Source organism: Mesoplodon densirostris, chromosome 3, assembly GCF_025265405.1.
Source record: "Mesoplodon densirostris isolate mMesDen1 chromosome 3, mMesDen1 primary haplotype, whole genome shotgun sequence".
In the NCBI taxonomy this organism is placed as follows: Eukaryota; Metazoa; Chordata; class Mammalia; order Artiodactyla; family Ziphiidae; genus Mesoplodon; species Mesoplodon densirostris.
In genome coordinates, this window is record NC_082663.1 from 33086561 (window position 1) to 33099084 (window position 12524).

The 12524-nt window shown below is 34.8% G+C and overlaps 1 protein-coding gene across 1 annotated transcript in view; it reads right to left on the bottom strand.

The window, feature by feature from the left end:
* Positions 1-3629: 3629 nt before the first annotated feature.
* FYB1 (FYN binding protein 1) overlaps positions 3630-12524 on the bottom strand; it is a 185881-nt gene continuing 176986 nt past the window's right edge. The window contains exons 17-19 of the mRNA XM_060091654.1: positions 7438-7471; positions 4534-4565; positions 3630-3750 (exon numbers count right to left, since the gene is read on the bottom strand). Of these exons, the coding sequence (XP_059947637.1) occupies positions 3728-3750; positions 4534-4565; positions 7438-7471 (89 nt within the window). The 3' untranslated portion in view covers positions 3630-3727. The remainder of the gene's footprint in view (positions 3751-4533; positions 4566-7437; positions 7472-12524) is intronic.

Genomic DNA, 12524 nt, shown 5'->3' on the forward strand with positions numbered 1-12524 from the left:
AGGGGTTCCCAAACCTGGCTAAGCATTAAACTCATATTTAAAGTTAATTAAAAATGATTGAAACCAGCAAGGTTCTACTGTATAGCACAAGGAACTATACTCAATATTTTATAATAACCTATAAGGGAAAAGAATCTGAAAAATAGATAGATTATATATATGTAAAACCAAATCACTTTGCTGTATACCTGAAACTAACACAACATTATAAATCAACTATACTTCAATTAAAAATAATGATTGAGGGCCTCCCTGGTGGCGCAGTGGTTAAGAGTCCGCCTGCCGATGCAGGGGATACGGGTTCGTGCCCCGGTCTGGGAGGATCCCATATGCCGCGGAGCGGCTGGGCCCGTGAGCCATGGCCGCTGGGCCTGCGCATCTGGAGCCTGTGCTCCGCAACGGGAGAGGCCACAACAGTGAGAGGCCCGCATACCGCAAAAAGAAAAAAAAAATAAAAATAAAAATAATGATTGAAAAGTTTCTTCCCCAGAGATTCTGATTCAGTTGATTTGAGGAGGATGTGTATTTTTACAAACTCTCCAGCGCTACTGTGTTCAGTGCAGGTCCTCTGGAAAGCAAACACCAAGATTGAGTGAAAGTGTAGTAATTTTTTTTGGGGGGGGGGTGACACAAATACATGTGTCAGTGGAAATGGGAGGGGGCCAGGGAAGGCTGGAGGAGCCATCAGGCAGCAGCGCAAGTCTGACCTCATGAAGGGAGGAGGGGGAGATGATTGTGTAGAAGCATCTCAGAGTGATATGTGGGGTAAGGAAGGGTTAGCCAGGCTGCTGGAAGCTTATGTATCTTTCAGGAACAGGCCTGCCATGCTCAATTGCTGGCTACACAGGAGCAGTCTGTGGGAAACTTGGCATTGGCACAACTGTGGGGATGGATTTCAGAGTGTAGAAGCTGGGGCCTTTGGTTAATTAAGCTCTCTGAGGTTGAAAGTCTGTGAGGCACATTCTCCTGGCTGCCACATATACCCTACCTTTTTTGGGGGGTAGCACGCCGGGTGGCATGTAGGGGTCTTAGTTCCCCAACCAGGGATTGAACCTGTGCCCCCTGCAGGGGAAGCCTGGTAGCCCTAACCACTGGACCACCAGGGAATTCCATTTACCCTACTATTTTAAGACAACAAGATGAGGAAAGGAAGATAGAAATGGTCTGTCGTTAGAGAGGTATTTGGATTCGAGGCAAGGTTTCCTGCTGTTTTTCAAATAGGAAAGACTTTGGTATGTTTGTAAGCCTAGAAGAGGGAATCTGCAGAATGGAAGATGTTAAAGATAGAAAAGAGGAAGGGAAGGATGGAAAGAGGAATGGGGAAGAGGTGCAAGAGGGAGGTTGATAATGAATTAATTGTGGAGGAGGAAGACTCCAGAGAAGGTAGAAAGACGTGAGATAACAGGTTGTGTCTTTGACTCTAAGCAGTGACATCTTATTTTCTGGGATAGTGTCTGGATAGGGTTAAGGTTGAACGTTGTAGGAAGTTAAAGGGAACTGCACTTGGTTATCTCAATTTCCACCACAAAACAGGAGGCAAAGTATCAAGGGCACCAGTGGTGGAAGGTTTGGTCTTGAACAGGAGGTACCACCCCATCCTCTGAGGCAGAAATCAAAAGAGGTAAAAAATGGGCTCAAAGACTCATAGGTTTGGGATCAACTCACAGGACAGAAGGGCTGATGGCCTTGATTTCTTGATAAGTAGGAGGCAAAGTTATCTGCTGAAGGTATTATTTATTTGTCCCTCTTCTCACACGACAAAATTCCTCACATAAAACCATAACAGAAATAATATTTAGTATATTAAAATTAATACTTCAGATATTTCTCCTATATTAAGATGATTGTCTATTACATAAATCTTTCATAAACATGTGTCTGTTTCTTGTTGTATAAACCATAACTCTGAAAGAGTCCCTTGATATAATTTAGAATTTTAAAAACTGACATTGTATTGAGTTTATACCATTCTCAATCGGAAGATAAAATTACTGGAAACATAATGTCAGTGTATGTTGTACATTTGTTACCAAATGTAACAAACAAAAACCACTTTTGGATGATGTAATTTTATCTAGTATTAAAATAAATTCATCACGTGAGCAAATACTGGCTCTCCCTATCAAAAAGTAGACATTAAAATATGTCATAATTGGAGGGAGTCTTTGAGATCAGTGGCTTCTAATTTGGGGGCCTCAGACCCCCAGAATATACACATTGAACAATAGTAGTTGATGATCTATTTTTAAATTTCAAAGCACCTAATAGAAATCCCACTTTACCACATGAAGACTTTGAGTTCCTTTACAATTATTTGAAATTATTTCAATTCAGTGGGGCTACTCTTCAGACTCTCCAATGGGCCTTTGCAATATTAAAACATGGATAATGCATTAATCATTATTTAATCAATGAGTTTTAAAAATCAGCAAAACTTCTGAAACACAGGGCTAGGGTAGAGGGAGGATTATAGACATTTGAGGTAACTGATAGTGAAAACGTTGGGAAAAATTGACTTAGTCTAATCCTGAAATTTGCAGATGAGAAAACTAGGAGGAGGATAAATAATTTATCCAGTAACACATCATGGTTCATTAATAGCAGAGCCAGCATTAGGATTTGCTCAATTCATATTTTGGAAGCTGTGAAAAAATTTCCTAATATGCTATTTTCTTGGGTGTTAGGTTTCTGCATTTTGTATCATGGTGTTTAGTGTTCTTAGCATTTGGAACCCAAATGCTTCACATTTTGTTTTTGGGTTGTTTTTGGTTGAGTACGTACCAATAGGAAATACCCCAGCCCAAACGCTAAGGTTTATTAATTTGTATTTCCTCTGCTGGCCAACTTTCCAGTAAAGTGGTTTAAATTTTTTTTTCCATAGAGGTAATTGAGAAACAAAAACAGAAACCTTTAAAAGAGTCTTCATAGTAAAAAGGTGCCATAAAAGGCTAGTTAATTTTTAACTCCATTCTTCCATTCTTCATAATTTTAGGGTAGTCTTCATTCATATCTACCCTAAAATACAGTACTTTAAACAGAATTATATGGTTAGCATATGAATCTACACAAAGAAAACATTTTAGACCCTCGTACAGTTTTAATCTTAGGTGTGCATACTAATTGCACACATTCTCATCAAATAATTAAAAAATATTCATAATTAACAAATAGGGACAAACTTTATACAAAAGTTCTGTTACTACTATAATTTTTGAAAACATTTAACCCACCAGTAAGAGTGGAGACTGCCCTGCCTTTTAAAGGATAGATAATTTGAATAGGGAATATAAGATAGGATCATTAGAAGTACAAACAAGAGTTTTTCTTCTTATGAAAAGTTTAAAAATTTCCTTCCTTATATTTTTGTTGTTCTTTATATTTTTTTAGACAACAGCCATTTTTTCTCAAAGATTTTTTTTTTTTTTAGGAAGGGAGAGTTGTCTATTGATGGTCTAAAAGAAGTGCTTACATAATTGTTGCTGAGGCAGAACTGGGTATTTAATATTTCTTACATCTCATTGATGCAGTCTTCCAAGATGTTGATTAAGCAGAGAAATCATTTTCTAAGTCCAAAATCTCAAAATGTATAAAAATAATCAGAATTTTATAACAAATGGTAATAACTAGTTTTGTGCATTCATTTTCTATGATACCCGATAACATAGGCCAATTAAAACACAGACTTCACATTGTCATCAAATGAACATAGAATGACCAAAGCTGAGAACTAGTCATTGTCATAGATGCAACCTAAAAGAAGAAAATACAAATTTAAATTAGTTACACAAAATACATATCCTCTAAGTGTTCCAACGTTGTAAATGTAAATGATTCATACTCTCCTGGTTTAGGATAAAAATAGAATTGGCTCACTTTATGAAAAAGCAGTTAAATCGAAGGCCAATATTTATTTAACATTCATTGCTTAGTGTACTTTTCCAAACAAAGTTTCTGGACAAATCTATTCTCTATCAAAATGAGACTCAAGATTATTTTACCTGGTACTTAATTAAATGTACTTTTTGATAGTAGTTCTGAATGAGGTTGAAAATGTTAGGTATCAGTAAGAATCATACATTTAAAAGGAGACTAAAAGGAACATAATTAACACTATACTTCATTTCAGGTGAGATTAATTTTTTAGATCATAATTTAGAAATGTACAATGCTTAGATAGTACTAGTGAGTAATACAGGTTATGAAATAAGTACCTACTTATTGTCGAGGCACAAATATTTTTGTGGATAAAAGCAATTCTTATTAAGATTCATAGTATAACGAAAAATACACTAATATTTCATTCTTTTGTTTTCCAAGAAAATAAATAAGAGATTTTTCCTTGATTTTCAGTCATGTTCAAAAATAATTTTATTTCATTATACCATGGCATTTACCTCTCTTAACATTTTCAGGTGATTCAAATTCTAATCAGATTGGAAGGCTCTAATTAATCCAGCAAGTTATTTTCAGTATTTGTAAGAACAGTAAATTCACCATGACTGTTCTCTGTGTTGGGTGCCACGTGAGACTTACCATCAGCAATATCATCATAAATCTCTCCATCACTGTAAATGTAGAAAATAAATTTTATTTTAAAAAAAGAATCTTCTTAACATTAAAGCAATATTTAGGTTATAAGTTTAATAATGTGATTTTATGTGACACAAGGCATTTAAGGGTGAGAAGTTATATTTATAAGTGGGAAGAAATTTCATATTCATCTGTATCTTCTTTCATTGACTTAATCTAATCCTCTGTTTCATTCTTAAATCACGCGCACACACACACACACACACAATTTATTCCATATCATAGACATACAGAATAATGAAAACATGCTCCAAGAGCATAGACCATGCCTTACTCATCTTTAGATAGAACTATAAGCCTAGCACACAGCTGTCCTTGGTCAATAGTGTTTGTTGAACTGAACAAACTGAAAAATCATGGCACAGTACTCCACTGAGGGCCCTAATCCAAAACTGTGATGGATTCTTTATGTTCAGTAATATCAGATTTATACTACTTTCACTTGAACTTCAAATGTTGAATCAAATACAGAAATATTTGGCATAGGGCTTCCCTGGTGGCACAGTGGTTGAGAGTCCACCTGCCGAGGCAGGGGACGCAGGTTCGTGCCCGGGTTCGGGAGGATCCCGCATGCCGCGGAGCGGCTGGGCCCGTGAGCCATGGACGCTGAGCCTGCGCGTCTGGAGCCTGTGCTCCACAACGGGAGAGGCCACAGCAGTGAGAGGCCTGTGTACCGCAAAAAAAAAAAGAAAAAAAAAAAAATTTGGCATAGGAAATGAGTGCATCATTTTTGCAATGTTTCTAATTATAATTTGTAAATATTAATTTAAAATATATAAATATTGTTTACAAAATAAGCAGCCAGGATATGGTTTGTATGGTGATTCTTTTTTTTATTTATATATTTAATTTATTTATTTATAATTAATTAATTAATTTTATTTTTGGCTGCATTGGGTCTTCATTGCTGCACGCCAAGCTTTCTCTAGTTGCAGCGAGCGGGGGCTACTCTTCACTGTGGTGCGTGGGCTTCTCATTGCGGTGGCTTCTCTTGTTGCGGAGCATGGGCTCTAGGCACGCGGGCTTCAGTAGCTGTGGTGCTCAGGCTTAGTTGCTCAGAGGTATGCGGGATCTTCCTGGACCAGGGCTTGAACCCATGTCACCTGCATTGGCAGGCGGATTCTTAACCACAACGCCACCAGGGAAGTCCTATTTTTTTACTTTTTAAATTTTTTGGCCATGCCGCACGGCATGTGGGATCTTAGTTTCCCGACCAGGGATCAAACCCATGTCCCCTGCATTGGAAGCATGGAGTCTTAACCACTGGACTGCCAAGGAAGTCACTGTATGGTGATTCTTATGTTATATAAATTTTTAAATATTTGTGGTTATAGGAAGCAGCCATAATAATCATTCTGGTGAGTTTTACACATTTTAGGTTTTATCTGGTCCTGAATCTTTGTGAAATATTCTATTCCACACACACACTGAGTCCCTCCTATGTACCAGGAGATATAAGGAAGACACAGCTTTTATTTCAAGAAACTTATAATCTAATGGAGGAGAGAATGATATGCAAGTAATTAAAATAAAAAGAATTATAAATATTAATATAGCCTCGAAACGTAGGATACACAAATGTAAGGTGATTTTGTCATTTAGACCAGACCTACTCTTGGTTCCTATACTACCTCTGTGCATTTATCATGGAAGCAGCAGCAGGCTTTTCAAATTGCTGCCAACTATGGCAGATGCTGTGAGTTCCCTATGTCTTCTGTTTGCATCCTTTCTCTGAGATTGAGGGAGGATTTGGCTAATGGAAATCCGATACAAATGCAAAGAGGACAGATTTTTTCTATTATTCATTCAATAAACTTTTATTAAGTATTCACTTCAATAGGTGGTAAAGCAATAATTACTTAGAGAGTACACTTTCTGAATTCTCTCTTAATCATCCTGTAGTAATCACTGATGAAGACGTGGTCCCGTTATTTGTCACGCATTCTTTCCTTGAAATTTGTATCTTTCATAGAGTAAAACCTATTGAAAAGTCCCATGCCTACTACTGTGATTAATGCTCTGAGGAAAATAAAAGTACTGTGATTATTTTTCTTTTGACTCTTTCCTGGTTTGCTGACAGAGCCCTTAACATTGCTTTGCCTCTTTCTGATTGGTGTCAGGTTGTTTATGGATACAGTTTGTGAATCTTCCTTGATTTTTTAATCATGCTGAATTCTGTAAATCTCTGTATTGGTATATGACCTACCCTGATAATGGAGTTCATTTCTTGCACTGGTTTACTTGGAATAGAATCTTATAACATTGTGGGTGGACTCTAATAGCACTGGTACCAGACTGTGACAATGTCCTATTCATAAAAATAGAAGAATCATTGACCACTGTCTTTTTCTTGCATGCTTCCAAAAAAGGCAACTTAATACTCTACTATGCCTAGTGTGAGTAAAGAAAAGCCTTCAATTAGGGGCCAAGCTGTAAACCGTTAACAGGTGATATTTGTACCTACTCTGCAGACACTAATCGATACCTGATTAATTCAATTCAATCAACTGCATTAATAGCTAGTGAAATGCAAAGTATTAATGAAAGTGTTAGTGGTTTTGACTTGTCTCCAATATTTGCAATGTGTGTATCCAATGAATATATAAAACTATGAACTGTATAATCATGAATGAGAAGAGCTCCTCCTTTATACTTAAAAGAGTGACACTTTATCAAAACTAACTTCGTTATGGGTACTACCATATTGACATTAGTATAGCATATTGTTTTAAAATTTATTTATGATAGTTTAGTAGATTATAATATGTAAGTGATATTAGGAAACTTTCTTAAAGAAAAACATATAATTATTTTTGGAAGTATAGTAGTAGAAGAAAATGGGCTTACTTGTCCACCAAGTAACTCCGAAGGACATAACCATCTAAGAAAGAAAAAGAAAATAAATTTTATTAACAAACTTGAAAACTCCCTACTATTTTTAAAGAAATTGAAATAGAATTTAATAATTAAAAGAATATGATATAATATATTGAATAATTATATGTATCTCCAAATATGACTTATTTTTCTTATTTGTGTCCACTTTTCTCTCCTTCCTTTTTTTTTAAACATCTTTATTGGAGTATAATTGTTTTACAATGGTGTGTTAGTTTCTGCTTTATAACTTTTCCTCTTCTCTCTAACTTTTTTTCTCTCTCTCCTACATGACTCTTTTCCTCCATTTACAATCTTTCCTCCTTTACCCCTTAAATTAAAAACTAATATTTTCTTTTCTAAGCTACTGTAGGTTGTAGCACAATCTTCTTTCACATTTTAATCTATTTCTTTAAGGTGTTACCCATTTGACACAGTTTTAAGAATTTATTAAGCATAATTTCTCCTATGCCAAAAGGTCACAGGTAGGGATTTTAAATATCACCAGGTCTAAGACTTAACTTTTCAAATTTTATTATACTGAACAGTCAGAACTGTGTTCCATTCCCCTTTCAGATCTGCAATCTAGTGTTTACTTGGGGGAGTGTGCATTCTAAATGGTTTCAAAACAGCTGTCTTATAATCAGCGTGAAAGATCTTTCACTATTGCTTTTGCCATTTGACAGAGCGTCAATGTTTGCATTTTCTTCTTTCATGGAACAAATAATTATTAGAAGAGCACGTATCAGGGATTCTAGTGATTCCTCTGTTAAATGGAAAATAAACATTTTATACAAGAAAGCAAAGATTTTTTTCACTTTATTTTTGCCCCTCTTGTGCAAAATACTCCTAAGAAAAAATACGGGCTATTTTTCTTAAGAAAATGTCTGCTGACATCTAATTAATGTTACTAGCCTTTGGAATTATTGGTTTTGTGTTAGCGTCTAGCCACTGTTGTATGCTTGAGATCAGTACCATTTATAGTCTTGTCAATACAGCTTCTAAATAACTTCTTTCACTGAGTCAATCTATTGGTTTTGCTCCACCTCAGATCTAGTTTTGGTTCTAAATCAGAGTAAATGTGTAAAAAATGATAAAGCAGGAAGCTCACAAGCAAAAATTAATACCAATGTTAATAAACTTATGTAGACATACTAATATCATATTTCCATTGATTTAACATGCCAAATTTTTCAAAAGTTAGAATCATACAACTGAAATTGTGGATTAAAATTTAAGACAATGAACTTTCCCTTGAAATATTCCAGGGTAAAAAAAATTCCACCAAAATATTTTGTCAAGAAATAAACTACTTGTTGATGAAAATTGTTCATAAGAATCATATTTGGAAAATAAAGAATCAAAGTTATCTTTGTATTACTGCAGCATGGCATTAATGAAGCATATGTCAAAATGATAAAAGTATAATAAGTAATATTTTTCTCAGAGTATGAAAAATTAGACCATGTTATACCTTCCTTTTTATTTCAATTAAAGAAGTGGGAAAATTCATATAAAGGTCACCTAAAATTAATATCTATGATCCTTGGGTAGACTTTGATTCCACAGTTCTTTCAGTCATTTCACGTTAACAAACTTAAAAAAAAAGTTAAGGTAGACATCATCATTTAGCATAATTTTTAAAGGGGGATAATCTCATCTCTAACAAATTCAAATCTATGTGTGTCTCTCAAAAGAGAAACTCTGTGCAAATAACAGACTTTTTGAACAAATTGTGGATTTTGTGTCAGGCTTCCAATAATTGAAGTCTGTCTTTACTTGTACTTCTGTTTAGGGTTAACATAAAGTGTGAACCATTTCTACAGACAGTAAGAGTCACAAAGTTTTTTTTTTCATTAGTTAAAATTGATGGTTATGTTTTCATTTTGAATTTTCTCTTAAAACAAATTGGAAAATAAAACAATACAAGTAAGTGTTCCCATGATATTCATGTTTAAATTAATAATTTTAAAATAACAACTGAAGCCCTTAACAATGAAGTCAATCTCATCGTGAGTTGTCTGGGCTTTGTAAAGTGTCTGAACTAATATTAGAATGTAGACAATTAGAGAAATGTATAAGAAGTAAGAAAATATTGCCAGAGATTGGAATTATTCTGACCTCAAGTATATTTATGTTGTTGTTTGTAAAAAATATTTAGAAAGTCAAGAGAAACAAAATCCAAAACAAAGAGAATATAATCACCATTTCTGGAAATAAGAGGTTTTTATTTTCTTGTGCTTGTAGGTCATCTACTTTTTAAAACTCAGTTATGCAAAAATTGTGTAGACCTGGATAAAACACTATCTGTAATTAGGCATAAAACAGTCCTTTCAACGACCAAAGTTAATAACTCATGATATACAGCTTAATTACCTAACCTCACAAAGTTTATTATAAAAAAATATATTTTCTTAGCTTCTCAAATCCCTATTACATTTCCTCCTATATCTTGACTCTTCAAGAGTTCTATGGAGCAGCTTTTTCTTTTGTTGAAAGCTCTAATGTTGTTGCTGTTTTGTTGTTGTGTGAGCTACATAAACATCAACGATTGTGAATATTATTTAAGAACAAACTTATCAGGGGGTTGGGATGTGGGATGGTACTGTGCTGCTCTACTTTAGTTCCCTGAAATGATGTGATCATTGGGGCTCATAAACTATAAAATCACTATTATATAGCACTTTTGCAGGGTTAACAACTTTTAATACAGCATAGGTTTTGCTGTCTAGTACCTTTAAAAATCTCCGCTGAAACTTCATTCTATTACAAGCATGATTCATGACAGTGTCAAAACAAGTGTCTTACCATGAAGTTTTAAACAACTTCTCCATGATAGTTCCTAGACACAAATTTTTTTTTTTTGCAGTAGAAAAATGTTCTCTGCTCACATGTTCCATGAACATTCATCATAGGGAATGTAATGAAAAATACAAACAAATGAAATAAACAGAAAACCTCATCATAGTTCTGTAACATGCAGAGTGGCTGCTGTGTTTAGTTAGGTCTATAATATCGTGGGCACTGGCACACCAGGGATTCTCACACATAATATGAAATTATCATTAGGAAATCTCACATTCATAGAACAGAACACAGTCACTTGAAACAAATGTTTTGAAATATGTGGTGGGTAGAGTTGGTTAAGAAAGTAACACCCACCCACCATATGTGCCAGTTAATTTCTTCCCAAAACATTTACTTGCTACAGTGCAGATGTGTCCCAGGACTAATAACTCACCTTTCAGAAGGGTGTTGTGAATATAAAATTACCAAGGATATACAAAACCATCTTTGGAAAAAATGAAAAATATCTTTGTTTTAATATTTTCAAAATTTTTACTCAATAAAAATGACAAATTTTATCATTTCCTTATTATTTCCTTTGTTGTGAGCAAATCCAGAAATAAAGTTAAACTTACTCAATTTGGCCTCATGCAGTTTAAAAACAATAAAGTCATACTGCATAGATTTACTAAGGCAAGTGGAACAATATCAGACTTCAAGAGAAAATGCTCATAGTGTAATAGAAATTAAAAACAAAATGCAGTGTATAATGCTAAATATAAATTATTATCCTAGGTCTATAAAAATGTTCTCTTTCCCTCTCTCTTTTTCTCTCCCTACTTATTTTTAGGGCTTCAAATCAGGTGACATTAAATTTCTGAATACAAAAATTTTCTTCAGTGAACATGTGTTGTTTTAAAATCGAAACCAAAATTACCTAAGCAAAGAAATGATAAATTGGATTTGGGGACACCCAAAGCACCTTTAAAATTCCCCTTCCTTTGATGCCCAAAGGAAATGGACAACATTTTGGTCTCAAATAACTCAGCTTATGTCTCATTCCACACTTTTTTGTAGAAAAATTTTCTCCAGTGACAGGAGGTGGGAAAACTCACAGCTTATGAGACTCTGAGTTGAGGAACATGCACAAATATTAGCGAGAAATTCTAAACATTTGGGAATGTGACAGAAATATATATTTAAGATCTCAATGCCTCTACAATATGCTTTTCTACAAGTCAGTGGGTGAGACTTGATCAAATGTGATAATGCCTGTAAAAGTGGCTCGTACTCTACTCCACAGTGGGAAGGGATTACTGTTAATGATTTAGCCTCTCATATCTATCATTACAAATTAGGTTTAAGTAAACTACGGTTTTCTTTTTTTTTTTTTTTTTTGGTCTGGATTAAAGAAGAATAGAAAGTAAGGAAAATGTTAGGGTCATCATGGTGTTGGACTGCAAATGTCATTACTGCTAATTAGATGTAGAAAAAAGGAACTGAAAGATTCAGAGTCTCCCAAATGATACACAACAAGTGAACCACATCACTATGGCTAAGACAGAGAACTTTTGTCTTCTAACAAGTTAAACTATTCAATGGACTTCTTCCTGTGAATGTCAGTATGTCAGATTTTCATCTGGTTATCCGACTGCAATCTCCAAATTGTTATACTCAATTCAGCAAGCCCCAAACAAGGTGCCAGGCAGTGTAGAATGTGTTGGCAATACAATGTTGAGAACATTTCACTGAAGCTACTCTCAAGCTCAGTCTCATAAGAGTAATAGATTGGAAAAACAGTAAGGATAGTGACAGCAATAACAGTAGTGGCATGGTGCAGCAAGGGAGAGATTAACTGTGTTAGGGTGGCTGCGGAGGAGTGAGTGAGTGTACTTCCAATTTTAGAGGACAACTGGGTTGTTTTTAATAGATAATTTATGGGCATTCCAAGTAGAATAAAATAGCATAGAAGGATGAAATAGCATAATTTATTCAGGGAATGACAAATGAGTAGTTTACATTTCTGGAGTGTTAGTTGCAGATGGGAAATAGTTGATGAAGGTGAGGCTAGATCACAAAGAGTTTTATATACTAACCCTAAGGACTTCATGTTTTTAAAAATAATATTTGGGTAACAGTATGTTGAGTGGATTGGCTGAGAGAAGGGTAAGGGAGACATATCATTTGAAAGGCTATTGCAATAATCCAGGTGAGGAAGGGTTAAATCCATACAACAATTGTCCCAAATCCTATGGAGATATTTGAGGAACAGA